Source organism: Pristiophorus japonicus, chromosome 11 (genome assembly GCF_044704955.1).
Source record: "Pristiophorus japonicus isolate sPriJap1 chromosome 11, sPriJap1.hap1, whole genome shotgun sequence".
Classification (NCBI taxonomy): domain Eukaryota; kingdom Metazoa; phylum Chordata; class Chondrichthyes; family Pristiophoridae; genus Pristiophorus; species Pristiophorus japonicus.
In genome coordinates this window covers 198,330,558-198,345,981 of record NC_091987.1, presented here as the reverse complement: position 1 = coordinate 198,345,981, position 15,424 = coordinate 198,330,558, and the positions used below count along the sequence as shown (strand labels likewise).

At 40.5% G+C, this 15,424-nt stretch overlaps 1 protein-coding gene across 10 annotated transcripts in view; it reads right to left on the bottom strand.

Moving 5' to 3' along the window:
* The window catches only part of LOC139276426 (neural cell adhesion molecule 1-like), a 632,849-nt gene that overhangs the window by 88,632 nt on the left and 528,793 nt on the right, over window positions 1-15,424 (bottom strand). Inside the window, exon 17 of one of the 10 annotated variants that reach the window (XM_070894398.1) lies at window positions 3,370-3,411. The exons of the other annotated variants lie outside the window; for them this stretch is intronic. Within the exon in view, the coding sequence (XP_070750499.1) occupies window positions 3,370-3,411 (42 nt within the window). The remainder of the gene's footprint in view (window positions 1-3,369; window positions 3,412-15,424) is intronic. 10 annotated transcript variants of the gene reach the window in all.

Genomic DNA, 15,424 nt, shown 5'->3' with positions numbered 1-15,424 from the left:
GTATTAACTTTAATTTCAATTAATTTTAATTATCTGACGTGTGTTTTTTATTTTTTATTATGGTGTTTTGTGTGTTTGTTTTTTTTCTCATTAATAGCAATGAAAACTCGTAGATACAGAGTTCTCATTGCTATTAATGAGAAAGCTGTGGAATACTGTTCCTGATCGGCTGTGCACCTTCTCCGTGGGAACCTGGGAGACGGAAGCGCGCAGGTACAGCAGGCGGTTAAGAAAGCAAATAGCATGTTGGCCTTCATAGCGAGGGGATTTGAGTACAGGGGCAGGGAGGTATTACTACAGTTGTACAGGGCCTTGGTGAGGCCACACCTGGAGTATTGTGTACAGTTTTGGTCTCCTAACTTGAGGAAGGACATTCTTGCTATTGAGGGAGTGCAGCGAAGGTTCACCAGACTGATTCCCGGGATGGCGGGACTGACCTATCAAGAAAGACTGGATCAACTGGGCTTGTATTCACTGGAGTTCAGAAGAATAAGAGGGGATCTCATAGAAATGTTTAAAATTCTGATGGGTTTAGAGAGGTTAGATGCAGGAAGAATGTTCCCAATGTTGGGGAAGTCCAGAACCAGGGATCACAGTCTAAGGATAAGGGGTAAGCCATTTAGGACCGAGATGAGGAGAAACTTCTTCACCCAGAGAGTGGTGAACCTGTGGAATTCTCTACCACAGAAAGTTGTTGAGACTAATTCACTAAATATATTCAAGAAGGAGTTAGATGTAGTCCTTACTACTAGGGGGATCAAGGTGTATGGCGAGAAAGCAGGAATGGGGTACTGAAGTTGCATGTTCAGCCATGAACTCATTGAATGGCGGTGCAGGCTCGAAGGGCCGCATGGCCTACTCCTGCATCTATTTTCTTTGTTCTATGTTTCTATGTAAGAGAAGGCCTCCCCAATGGAATCCCATGTTCCTCCCGGACCACCAGGTCCTTTCGTAAAAATTCTCCGGTTGGAGGTGTTCGTCTGGAAGAAGCTTCCGACCGGAATTTCAGAGCCATTGTTGCATCCACAGCATTCAACTGCCTTTAGCAGTAGCCTTCTACTTGCTGTTAATAACATGTTTTGACAACAGGCCCACCCGATATTTGTGTGGCATGTGTTATGGGAAGAAAAACAAGTTTTCATCACAGTATCAAATGCACTGGAAACATGCTTCACAAATTCTCAGAGCAAGAGATGCAACTGTTGCATTCAATTTAGCTTTGTATCAATGCTCTCACCCGTCATTTTTTGCTTGCTTAGGTTCAACTATATTCGATAAACAACACATCAAATGAAAAACCGAAATGACCCCGAATAAACTAGTGCTTATGCAGTCAACATGTTTGATAAGATTCAGTCAGAAACCAATGCAACTATTCCAATGCAGCCACCCAAGTATTTATCACTAGCTACAAATGAAGAACAAAAACAAAATATCCAGCCACAACAGGGCGTGTAGCAGAGCTGGAGCGTGCTAGAATGTCTAGTGCTAGTATTTCACTCAAACAGAATTATTGCTGACTTCCTCAAAAGTATATCCATAAAATCTGGATTATAAATTCACCCAGTGTATAAATTGTTTGCATATTTTATCTTCTAAGTTACACATGTATTAAAGTTTTCCCAATCTTTACGGGACATAATAATGAGCAAGATATGACTTATATTCCAGATTTTACAGCAAATTCACCACAGATGAATTAAGGCGCCAAAAGAAGTCAACATTAGACAGACACGCACATGTCAGTGGGACAAAGATTGTTTTGCTGCATTTCTCTCTTTCGTCAATGCTGAACTCTAAAATCCAAGCACAGGCATCTTCCACCCTTCAAGATTTAGTTCAGACCTGGACTGTTAGGTCCATCATTGAAACACCTGTGAAATTTTAGTCGTGGAAGCAAGTCATCCTCGGTTCGAGGGACTGCCTATGATGATGATAAAACATTTCTATTTGTTCTGAAAACATTAGCCCTGAACCATGCTAACTGCTTGTCTATTTTATCACCTCCAAATTAAATAGAATAATTTCTTCCATCACTCACGTTATAGGAGGCTGATTTGTAATTATTCATGTTCAAATTATACTATCTGAAAATATGTAGTGCATATTAGATAGGTACATATTTGAAACTAGTATGGCAGAGGTTAGGTAATGCTGATGTCAACAAGTGTACACCTCTTTATTTCTGAAAACACAAATTTCCCTCCACAAATTAAGCGATGAAAGCTAATTATTATGACAGGATACTTCCTTAAAGATAGTTATTTCTGAAGCTTTATTGGCAAATGTTAAAATGTAGGACATGCAAACCTAGGAAGTAACTATTTTATTTGTTAAAATCCCTCGCTGCTCATGATGTTCATAATCCTGATGAGGAAATCTAAACAAACAAGAAAATATTAAGAGAATGGGACCATCACTTTTGCTTGGGATCTTTTGCAAAAACTGCACCAACAGAAGTTAGAGATAATTGGGAACCTTTAAACGAAAAGGTTATAGGTTGGCAGCTGCCTGTAAATTTTCAGCTTCAAGTCAGATCAAATCAGCTTTTTTAAAAAATGCATTTATAATTTTAGTACAATTACTGCTCAAATATGATTGCAGATCTAAGTGATTTATATAATGCAGTGAATTTGTTTGAAATAAGTGATTCTAAAGAATCTGCACAAAATTCAGAAATGTTAGCTGTTGCATCTAAACATTCATGTTCAATCCAAGTTTACATGCACCAAGCCATGTTTACTGTGAAACTGGGCAACTATCTACAGCAGTAAGTACGTGAATGCTAATTATTGACTCGTTATTTCTTCTGGAAGGAATAATAAAGAATGGATCTCTATGGCAACAGAAATCAAGAGGAATGGAACAGTCCAAAGTAAGGACTCCTCTAAGGTATTAAACTATTCTGAAAAGAAACAAAGTTGAGTAATTATTATTTGCAATTCAACTGAGATACGCTGGTTAATAAACTATGCATACCTAAACTAGAAAAGTTGTGTATCGCTGATTCTAAAGTAAAGCAGTGTGCTCAGATTAAACACCACTCTCTTCATTCTCAGTACTCAGTTGAAACTAAAACCATGCCAACAGAGATTTTTCAGGCTTAGCCCTTCCAGATCAAAATTATTCTTTTAATTGGGGCAAAATTTAATAAGCATCAATTTCAAACCTCTTATTTCTTATTATGCAAAACAAAATCACTTCCTTAGCAGCCAAATAAATAGAAATTGCGGTGACTGATATTTAATGAACCTGACTTTTAACAGTACTTGGACAAAACTGCTGTTGGACGCTCTGTTGCAAGCTGCTACTGAGGGGCTAATGCCATGATTTGGAAAAACAAAAAGAGCTGCATGCAAGAATACTCACTAGCTGAATCAAGTGATGGAAAAGAAGTTGGAGACAGAGCAGCTAGAGAAAGAAAAGGCATGAGAAATTAATTAATGATAAGATTTGAAAGCATAAATGGCACATGAAACGCAAATGTGGGCAGTGGTGTACATGGTGAGCATCAGCAAGCAGCAGAATCAGAATCAGAATTTAAAGCATGTGCTTCAATAAAATGCAAGCAACCGGTTGCAGATTTCAAAAGTAACTGGGAAATCAAGAAGATGTATTGACGTGAGCAGCCAATCGAGATCAAAAGTTAGCTGCACACTTAGAAATAAGGTCTACATTTGCCATGTGATGAGTTCATTATAGCAGAATTAAGAGCACTTGGTTACAAAAATATATGTACAAAATATTATCCAAGATCAACAACTTTACAGTTCAATAAACCCTTTTATCATAGATTCATTCGATTCAGTTTGGCAAAGGTCAGAGAGACATACTTGATCATGAAAATGCTTGATGAGAAATCTGCAACTACTGGAAGCTGGGGCCCTGAAATTGCCCTTCACCCCGGATTGGGGGTGGTAACATTCCCAGGCCGGGACTTCCTGTGCCCAGCGCAGAAGGCCTGCCCACGACGTGGAATTGGGCTGCACGCCCCTCAAAGGAAGTGGAGCGCTGTCTCCGGTGCTCTGCTTCCTTGGAGAGGTGCTCCCGGGGCGGCAGCGCGCGCTGAGTCGAGCGCGGAGCAGGCCAGCGCTACGCGGATGCTCCGCCCCCTGCTCTTCAATTAAAGGGGAGGGCTGCTGCGCATTCTGTAGGCCCTTTGCCGGCCGCCACTGGGCCCCCCAGGGAGGCGATCGACCGGGCCATCAGCCTGCCTGGCACCCAAAGCGGAGTGCTGGGCTGCACGAGGGCCCCCACAGTCGGGCCGACGCAAGAGTCGTCTGACAAATAAAGATGGCGGCCCGGGTCGAAAATGACCTCCCCTTTAAGGGGCGCCCCCCAGTGGCGGATGTCTGCCAGCTTGCGGCCCGCAGGACGATTTCCCCCATGAGACGCAAAGGACTCGGCGCGCATGCAATGACGTTATCAGCAGTTGCGCTCCGGCTCGGGGCTCTAATCCTGGGGCGCGGCACTACCGGGACAGCGTCCCCCAAAACCTCCGGAGCATTTTCCCGGTTGGTTCCCTCCCCCTGAGCGAAAACATCATTGCGCCCCGTCAGCGCCCCCCACAGATGCTAACAGGGCTATAAAAAGGTGCAATTTCATCCCCTGTATCTGTGTCAGAAAAATCTAAACCAAAACTAACACTACCACAGGACTTTTTCACAAACTCTTAACTGTGAACCTACTGCCGGAACAGTAATGTTATTGCCAGCAAATGTTAAGCTCTTACTTATATTTAGCCCCCTAAAATAAATATATTTCTTTTGAATTTATCTTTGCGATGAATTGTCGGCAGTTTTTTAATTTAAAAGAGATTCCTTGTACTAGCTGCTGTATTCATTTCTTAAAATGAACTTTTGGCTGTAACGTCTATGTCATTCCTGCAACTTATCTTGTGAGGGATGATTCGCTTTGATCATTATGACTTCGTTAAAGAATACTAAAAGAACGATTTTGCTGGAAACAACAACCAGACAAAAACCTTTCTCCTGATCAGGGGAAAAGCAAAAATATAATTTTTGAATAGGCTAGGTTTAGATCAACCAGTAATCTCTACATTCACTATCGTGTTTTATTCACCATTTATTAAACCTTACAATCAGCAACAAAGCCGTTTATCTTGACCTGCTTTTTTCAGATGCACTGCTCGACTCTGAGCTTGCACTATATCCCTATTGATTAAATATTTTATCTTTAATTATGATCAACACAATGTAATTTACTTCCAGGTTCTGTGGCTGAACAGATTTTCCGCTCTATTTCAAAATAATTCAAATGAAGCATTTTTACAAGTAGATATGATGCACAGATATATAAACACATCTAAATCATACTGCTCCAGGCCCAGTTTATACATTTGAGAGCATGCAAATTACCAGCAATTTTAATTTTGCTTTTGTCTTTCTAATAAAACCCTGCAGCAAGAGAGAAAAATCTGTTTATTTGCCTCAAATTTAATTTGTTTTTATTGCAAATTCCCATTCAATTAAAATACCAGATAGACACAATTTGCATTCACATTTTGATTAGGCCACAATAATATTTCATTCACTACCTTCTGCACAGGAAAGTTACAAGATACATTCCCCCAAACTTAGCTCGGTTTGTAATAACATTGAATAATGATTTCCAACACGTCAAACAATGCATTTAAATTTAGAGATCAAGGAAAGTCATCTTCTTTCGTATGGTAGTAGCAAATCCAATGTTAATATCCAAGTTGGATATCCAGGCCAAAGTTTCCGGTGTAACAGCGTCTGTAACAGGATATCTTGTAGGCTGCCTGCAAATATCCTCTGGGGTGGATGATAACAGCCTTCTCATGGCGAGCTTAGCTCTTAGATCATAACTAATGTCATCCCACCGGACACTGAACTTGTTAACTCGACCTCCCGGTGACAGGAGCAAACTAAGCAAATCAAAGAAAATATTAAGTGGTTACGATAATAGAACTTAACCAAACTTGGGGAAAGGTGAGAAACACCAGAATCTATAGGTCTTGAACTCGAGCTATGGGCTGGTGGCCAACAATTCAATAGATACTGGGGGTAGGTTTAAGAGCCTATGCTGATAGGAACAAACCTTCCCACTTTGGAGATTCTACTAACCCTTTTCTGACTATTTCCAAGTCATAACATAAGAAATAGGAGCAGGAATAGACTATATGGCCCTTTGAGCCTGCTTCAGCGTTCAATAAGATCATGGCTGATCTGATCTTGGCCTCAACTCCACTTTCCTGCCCGCTCTCCATAACCCTCAACTCCTTTATCGTTCAAAAGTCAGCGAATTGTAGGCAGTGTGTGTCTAAATTTCCTATTCGTGCTGTTGGAGATTGAGGCAGTGCAAACTCAGAAAAATTATCCCTCTGGAGATATAATTCAGGAATGTGAATGGACAGTTAGTTAGCCTACTAGAAGCTGTGGTACGAGTTTCTGTCTGGTAATGCTATTTTTTAAAATCGGGATGTCACACTATTACAACATATTAAAATCAAGTAGAATAGTAATGTTTTTCTAACTTCTGGCATCACCATTTAAATTTAGGCCATCATCCCTTTTGTCTCTCTAATCTCTCCTGCCTTCCACCCTATCACAGACCTTCCTTTTTGTTCTTTCTTCCCCTCCCCCTTTCAGTGCTTGTTAAGAATCTGTTCTTTTCGAACACTCTTCAGTTCTGATGAAGGGTCATCGACCTGAAATGTTAACTCTGCTTCCTCTCCACAGATGCTGCCTGACCTGCTGAGATTTCCAGCATTTTCTGTTTTTATTCCAGATTCCAGCATGTGCAGTATTTTGCTTTTATATTATATAAGTAGAATAGTATGATGGTTATGGTAGCAATGTAGTATTTGAGAGTTCCAATCCTAAATTAGGTAATTTAGTCGACTGGTACCAGAAATAAATAACCATGAAAGTTGCCTGATAAACGCAAAATCCCAACTGGTACACAAACCTCCTTCAGGGACTGGAACCTGCCACCCCTACCTTGCCTACAGGTGACTTCAGTGCCATCTCATGTGGTTGACACTTAAGGCAGTGGCTCACCATCACCTTCACAGGGCAATTAGGGATGGACAAATGCAACCTTGGCAGAGTCACCCACATCCCAAGACCTAATTAAAAAAAAACTCATTTATACATGATAATCAGCTATTCTGTTTTATTTCTTATGATAATTGTTAACTAGAATAATTCTGATAATCATGTTGGTTCAAAAAAAAATCTCGATGATAAACTTAGTGTAAATATTTTTAAACTGGTTAAAGAAGGCTCAAGTTCCAGTAAACAGATTTCCTGAATAATTGATTATAATAAATACTTATTGAACCAATTGTCCCACTATTGTTAAATTGTACTGTGACATCCCTACTTGACACGCTGGTCCCAAATTTCCTTGGGACCCGAGGCCAATTCCGAGGTAAAGACTGACTGGGGTGAAAAATCAGGTGGAAGCCAGAAACACCAGGTTTCCGCCCAAATCAAATACACAATCTTGAAATCAGGCCTTTACTAATTTCAGGCGGGTGTAAGGGTTCACCTTCAAAATAAGGCCCAAACATATTTTTTTTAAATAATCTAATAATCTGCCATTGACTTAGTTACTTAAATAATTTTTTTTACTTTACATGGAAGATAAATTGCCCTTTATGATGAGCAGGTGATACGATAGAAAGGACTAGGTAGAAAGAGGGATGAGGTCCTGCGGCAGATTTTAGTGAGCTAGGAAAGTGATTAAAAGGCAGGTAGTAATCTCCAGATTATTCCCGGTGCCACGTGCTTGTGAGTACAGAAACAGGAGAATAGAGCAGATGAACGCATGGCTGGGCAGATGGTGCAGGCAGAAGGGCTTTAGATTCCTGAGGCATTGGGACCGTTTCTGGGATAGGCGGGACCTGTACAAGCCGGAGGCGTTGCACCTCAATAGGATCGGGGCCAATGCATGCTGGGCGGGGGGGGGGGGGGGGGGGGGTGGTGGTGGTGGGGTTTTGCTTTTAGAGAGGGTTCAAACTAGCTTAGCAGGGGGATGAGAACCTGAGAGTAGATTCTGAAGGGAGAGAAGCAAAGCTGGAAATGGAAGGCAGAAAATTAGTAAGCAAGTTTGGAAGGCAGAGGAAACAAAGACTAGAAATAGACAATAAGGCAGTTTGGCAATGCTAAATGGTGTATACTTCAATGTAAGGAGACTAGGGAATAAGGCAGATGAGCAGAGGGCACAGGTAGACATGTAGGAGTATGATATTATAACTATTACTGAGACATGTCTGAATGAGCAGGAATGGCAGCTCAACATTCCTGGTTACAGGATTTTCAGAAGAGATAGAGAGGGGCCAATATTGGTTAAAGAAACAATTACAGCTTGTGAGAAAGGATGATATGTTAGAAGGATCATCAAATGAGGCTATATGGGTTGAACTAAAGAACAAAAAAATGGCAATCACCACTGCTGGGAGTGTACTATAGACCCCCAAAATAGGCAGAGGAAGATAGAAGATCAAATTTGTAGACAAATTTCTGACAAGTGCAAAAACAATAGGACAGTAATGGTGGGGGATTTCAATTACCCTAATATTAACTGGGATACTATCAGTGTAAAAGGTACAGAGGGTACAGAATTCCTAAATTGCATTCAGGAGAACTTTTTTTAGCTAATACATAGCAAGCCGAACAAGAGGGGGGGGCAGTTCTGGATTTAGTTTTAGGTAATGAAGCTGGACTAATGAAGGAGTATCATTTAACTAATAAAGAAGTATCAATGGGAGAGCATTTTTGTCATAGTGATCATAATTCAGTTATTTTTAGCATAGTTATGGATAAGGACAAAGATAAAACAGGAGTTAAGGTTCTAAATTAAAGGAAGGCCAAGTTTATTAGGTTGAGAAGTGATTTAGCAAAAGTGGACTGGTAACAGCTACTTGAAGGTAAATCAGTGTCAGAGCAGTGGGAGGCATTCAAGAGGTTCAGGATAAACACCTACCCACAAAGAAAAAGGGTAGAACTGCCAAATTTAGAGCCCCCTGGATGACAAGGTACACACAGGGTAAGATAGGTAAGATAATGCAAAAGAGGGAAGTTTATATCAGACATCAAGAGCTCAACACTGCAGAAAGCCTAGAACATTATCGAAAGTGCAGGGGTGAAATTAAAAAGGAAATTAGGAAAGCAAAGAGAGGGCATGAAAAAATACTGGCAAATAGAATCAAAGAAAACGCAAAGATGTTTTATAATTACATAAAGAGCATCAGGATAACTAAGGAAAGAGTAGAGCCTATTAGCGTTCAAAATGATGACCTGTGTGGAGGCGGATGATGGGGGTAAGGTACTTAAAATACTCTGTGGCTGTCTTCACAAAAGAGGGGCACGGTGCTGACGTTAAAGTTAAGGAGGAAGATAGTGAAATATTGGATGGGATAAACATAGTAAGACAGAAATTATTAAGGGGTTTAGCATCTTTGAAAGTAGATAAATCGCCAGGACTGGATGAAATATATCCTACAGTATTAAAGGAAGCAAGGGAGGAAATTGCGCAGGCTCTGACCATCATTTTCCAATCCTCCCTGGCTACAGGAGTGGTGCCAGAGGATTGGAGCACAGCTAACGTTGTACCATTGTTTAGAAAGAGAGGAAGGGATAAAGCGAGAAATTACAGGCCAGTTAGTTTAAACTCTGTGGTGGGCAAATTATTGGAATCAATTCTGAGGGACAGTATAAACCTTCATTTAGAAAGACACAGATTAATCAAGGACAGTCAGCATGGATTTGTTAAGGGAAGCTCGTGTCTGACTAACTTGATTGAATTTTTTGACAAGGCAACAAAGAGGGCAGTCTGTTTGATGTAATCTACATGGATTTTAGCAAGGCTTCTGACAAGGTCCCACGAGGTAAAACGTAAAAGCTTATGGGATCCAAGGGAGAGTGGCAAATTGTATCCAAAATTGGCTCAGTGGCAGGAAGCAAAGGGTAATGGTTGACGGGTGTTTTTGCGACTGGAAGACTGTTTCCTGCAGGGTGCCACAGGGCTCAGGACTCGGTCCCTTCCTTTTGTGGTATATATTAATGATCTAGACTTAAATGTAGGGGACATGATAAAGAAGTTTGCAGATGATACAAAAATTGGCCGTGTAGTTGACAGTGAGGAGGAAAGCTTTAGACTGCAGGAAGATATCAATAAACTGGTCAGTTGGGCAGAAAAGTTGAAAACTTAATTCAATCCAGAGAAGTGAGAGGTGCAACAAGGCAAGGGAATACACAATAAATGGGAGGATACTAAGAGGTGTTGAGGAACAGAGGGACCTTGGAGTGTATGTCCACAGATCCTTAAATGTAGTAGGACAGGTCGATAACGTAGTTAAAAAGGCATACGGAACGCTCTCCTTTATTTGCCGAGGCATAGAATATAAGAGCAGGGAAGTTATGCTAGAACTTATACAACACTAGTTAGGCCACAGCTAGAGTACTGCATGCAGTTCTGGTCACCACGTTACAGGAAAGATGTGATTGCACAGGAGAGGGTACAGAGGAGATTTACGAGGATGCTGCCAGAATTGGAAAATTTTAGCTACGAGGAAAGATTGGATAGGCTGGGATCGTTTTCTTTGGAACAGAGGAGGCTGAGGGGAGACCTTATTGAGGTGTAGAAAATTATGAGGGGCCTAAGTAAAGTGGAGAGGAAGACTCTATTTCCCTCAGCAGAGGGGTCAATAACCAGGGGGCATAGATTTAATGTAGTTGGTAGGAGGTTTAGAGAGGAGATGAGGAAAATAAAATTTACCCAGAGGGTGGTGGGGGTCTGGAACTCAAGCCTGAAAGAGTGGTAGAGGCAGAAACCCTCATGACATTTAAAAAGTACTTGGATTTGCACTTGAAATGTCGTAACCTACAGGGTTACGGACCTAGTGCTGGAAGGTGGGATTATGTCGGGCAGATCTTCTTCGACCAGCACGGATATGATGGGCCGAATGGTCTCCTTCTGCGTCATAATTTTTCTATGATTCTATGAACTCAGTAAAGCATTCTTGCTAGCAATAAAGTGCCATTTGGCCAAACAAGCCTGTCCTGTTCAATAGATAAATCCAACTACCTGCCCACTCACTACAGAACTCGATCTTCCTCTTCTCTAAAAACAAACTTAATCATCTCTTGAATCCATTTGGGGACAGAAAATATATAGGGTTAATGCATCAGGAGGATCTTTATGCTGATTATTAGTCATGATTATGTTTGTTCAAAAGGTATAGCAATAATAATTCAGGCATCAGCAGAGTTCATCAGATCTGAGACAATACAGGTATTATTTCCCAGTGGATACAACTATAGAAAGACACTTATTTTTCTCCCCTTAGTTGTGGATATTCTTTGTGGTCTCAAATTGGTAAAACTTCAATGACATCAACAGATGCTCTGATAGAGTTTTTATGGTCTGTAGAATAAATAACTATTGCATCAACAAATATTGAGTGTAAATTGTATTTGATGTGTTGGAATATGCATGTTTGAGGAGCTAAATGTATTTTCCTGTTCTATACTTTCTCCTTTTTCTGTCTTCAGTAAGACCTACTCTTTGTTAGCTTTTCTTCCTGCGTTGCTGTGCAGGCTTGAGGTCTTGCTTCACTAAGAGAGTTGTTAACCTGTGGAATTCCCTACCGCAGAGAGTTGTTGATGCCAGTTCATTGGATATATTCAAGAGGGAGTTGGATATGGCCCTTATGGCTAAAGGGATCAAGGGGTATGGAGAGAAAGCAGGAAAGGGGTACTGAGGTGAATGATCAGCCATGATCTTATTGAATGATGATGCAGGCTCAAAGGACCGAATGGCCTACTCCTGCACCTATTTTCTATGTTTCTATGTTTCTAGCACTCGATCACAGGCATTGCAAAGACACACGATGGAATATTGGTCTCTTTCAGTCATGTAATCAATTTCTCCTAAGAAATCAGCCACTGAAGTCAATATGTGTTTCAGTTAACAGGGAAGAATCGGTGTCTGGTGAACAATTCTGCTCAGTAGTTGGTCTAAAATCTTTTCAGAAGCTACAATCTACAAAAAACTGTACGGGACAATTAGGAACTACTTTGCAAAACTTCTGAAGTGCTTACCCACTCTGCTATGTGCCCCAAACATTTCTAGCTTGAACTGTCTAAAGTATAAGGGCGGTAATTTTCAATTGCTGGCTGCTTGTTTCTCGCCTGAAAAACACGCGGCCAGCAATTGCTTAAATATATAAATCAAGAATCCCCATTTCAAATATTCTGTACAACTGGGCAGAACATGTGCAGTGTATGCTCAGCCAATTTATACTAGACGTTGACCAGTTGCCCTTAAGGAGACCGCTAAAGGTCACTCAAAAAACACCCGAGGAAGTTTAAAATTTTTTTTAAAATCATGGGCCCAGGATGGGCAGGAATGCTACTCCTGGGCTTTCTAAAAGAAAACTCTGGCCCAATCAAGGCCCCCTTTCTCCGCGCCCCGCCTCGCCCCCAGGAACCTCTCCACCATAACCTTGACCTGCCGGCCAGCTTGGTATGGCTGATTTCCCCTCCTCCCAGAGCCGGTGAGCTGGTGCCCACCAGAAGCACACTGGTGGCATGTTAATGAGTCTCGGGCTGCAAAATGACTGGGACCTCATGCTGGCATGATACTATAGTACCAGCAGACAGCCGTTTCAAATACAGCTTTTCTCATTAGTACCAAGTATTACAAAAGTAACCATGTATGCAAAGTTTCTTTATCACAATTAATTCCAGTCTTTACTGACACAGCAAACATCAAGAACAGTCCTGGAAAATGAGAATCAATTATTCAACCACACGATTGTAAGTGGAAGAGGTATTACATGGAGAATAATTAAGACAGCCATTAAATATGAAACATTATATGAAGCAGAAGCAATTAAATGAAATAACGGCAGACATCTGCTGCATGATTCCATCTGCTTTTCAACTGTTATCAGTTTCAAGTGAATAGATACATTCTGCTCCTATTGGAGAAGATCAGCTCAAACCTAGGATAAGCGGCATTTGATTGGTATCATCTTGTTTGGATTGAAGAATAACAGAACTATTTTTCCATTTCATTGCGTTGATATCCGCACTACAGGTTATTAATACAATGATTGCAATTATACACTTTTCCCATTTAGATATATGCAAATAGGAAACGCAATAATAGCTGCCTAGCAGTGAGTTTCAAGGCTGTAATTTAAGTGAAGGGTTTCAATATTTTGCTGGGGTAATGCTGACGAAGTTCGCTGTCATTACCCCTCTGAAACTGACAGTAACTTCAGGATTTAACACTTGCGCAGCTAAACACGGAAGTACTAATGTTGCTTTCAGTCATTCACTGCCCTGCCAGCAGCTGTGCTGTGGAACTCCCCATAGCCAGCAGTGAAATTAGTTGAACTGATGAAAACTTAAGCTTTTCCAATCATATATCCCTGTTAAATATCCCATAAAAAGTTAAGCTTTGTTGAAATAGGTGTAACAGGGTTTTAACAACATAATGACTGCTGAACAACCGCTCTGGCCCTGAAAAATGAATGTTGTATTTGTAGAATGTCAAATTTCTCCATTATGATAAAAATTATTAAATGTTTTAAATAATAACGTTTGTTTATGATATTTCAGCTTTACTTTAACCCCATGTATATGTCCCAATTTTTATTTCACTCCCTGTAAAAAATGTTAAGAAAATTGATAATCAGTGCTTTTTATTTCCTGGTTTGCTGTCTGTGAGAATTCTTCAATGTGATTGACAGTTTAGACAACTTGATGTCATCACCGCTGCTCTATGCTACAATCAGTTTAACGTTGAGAAAGCCAAGGTTATCGCCACTTAGATCGTGAGGTGTTTATGGGCAGCTTTCTTCCAGGTCAGCGGAGATCGCCATCGCTTTGCCGCTGACTGTAAATTCCAGACCAATATTATTATAACCAACAGAGGAATAATAGCAGAGATTTCATCATACCAGTCTTCAGCTCAGGTATTTGCTTTATGTTATCTATTGCTATATGCATATAGTTTAACAGCTTTTGTGTTTTTGTTGCTATGTAAAAGTTCTTTACAGTTGGTTATACGCAATATTTAATATTCTCATTTCTAACGGAGTTTCAATAACACTGCTTGGCTGATAAGCCATTGATAAAAACACATGAGCTCCTTATTTATCTTCTGAAACTGGCAGCGGGTTTCCGCGATAAATGTTGTGATGCGGCCCAAACTTCTGTGCCAACCACCTGAGATGCTGCTCTTCAGAAATTGGAGGTGCAAACAGTAGCTATCTGCCGAGGTAGAGGCAGCAAATGCTTGGCTGCGTGGCTAAGACCTGCCTCCTACAGGCAGTACAGTTGCTTCACCACCTCGCTACCAATCGGCACAGCTCTCCCAGCTATTGTGGATCTTTTACAGGCTGTTTGACCAAGCTTTTGGTCACCTGCTCTCATTTCTCGTTATGTGGCTTGGTGTCAGATTTTTTTGTCTCATAATACTCCTGTGAAGTGCCTTGGGAAGTTTCGCTATGCTAACGGTGCTATATGAATACAAATTGTTGTTGTTTAATGGTGGAGAAATACTTTTTGGGGAAGGTTGAAAATGCCTTGGGAACAAAGACTATCTATATTCCTGAACCATTGGGATAGCAGGCTCTGTATGTAATACTTAGAGCTTTCCAATGACGTTTGTCTCTATTCCCAGTATCTGAATATAGCTGTATCCATCGGGCCTATTATTTTTCAATCTGTTGTGGATGATTTGTGACTTATACTTGAACCTCCTCTACACAGATATCAATTTAATTTCCCTCTATCAATAATATCGCAGCAGGGGCACAAAGAACAGGTTCTCTGTTTTAGTCCCCAGAGACTTAATCACTCATTCAGGTTACCACTGCTACTTGAATTATGCAGTCATTAGAGCAGCATTTACTGAAAGCTGGTTTCTAGACCAAATAAATTAGCAACTAATTGACAGATAGATCAGACTGCACAACTTTTACATATCAAGCTGGATACTGTGGCATGCTGCAAATGCGAACATTAAAAAAAACAATAAAAGTTTCTTGTAAAATGTACATGACGTTGGTACATTTAGTATGTGATCTGAAAATTTGTGGAAAATGGAAATGGTTTTTACTTTGACATTAAAGCAGTCTGATTACCATATCAGAAGAAATATCATCATATTACTCAACGCATGATCAATTATGCATTACAGGTTATAACTATGGGGAGGGTTCTGAGCAGTTATGGCCCACATAGAAGTCATCATGATTAAACTGATCTGTCAAATGGTTCCCAAGAACCAGTCAATTAAATTTTGCACCACCAGCAGTTAATTGAATTATGCAAAAATGCAGTGGTTTGAAAACATCCACACAAAAGCAAATAACATGATAGTCTACAACTGACTATTGGTGATACTTGTGGATAGA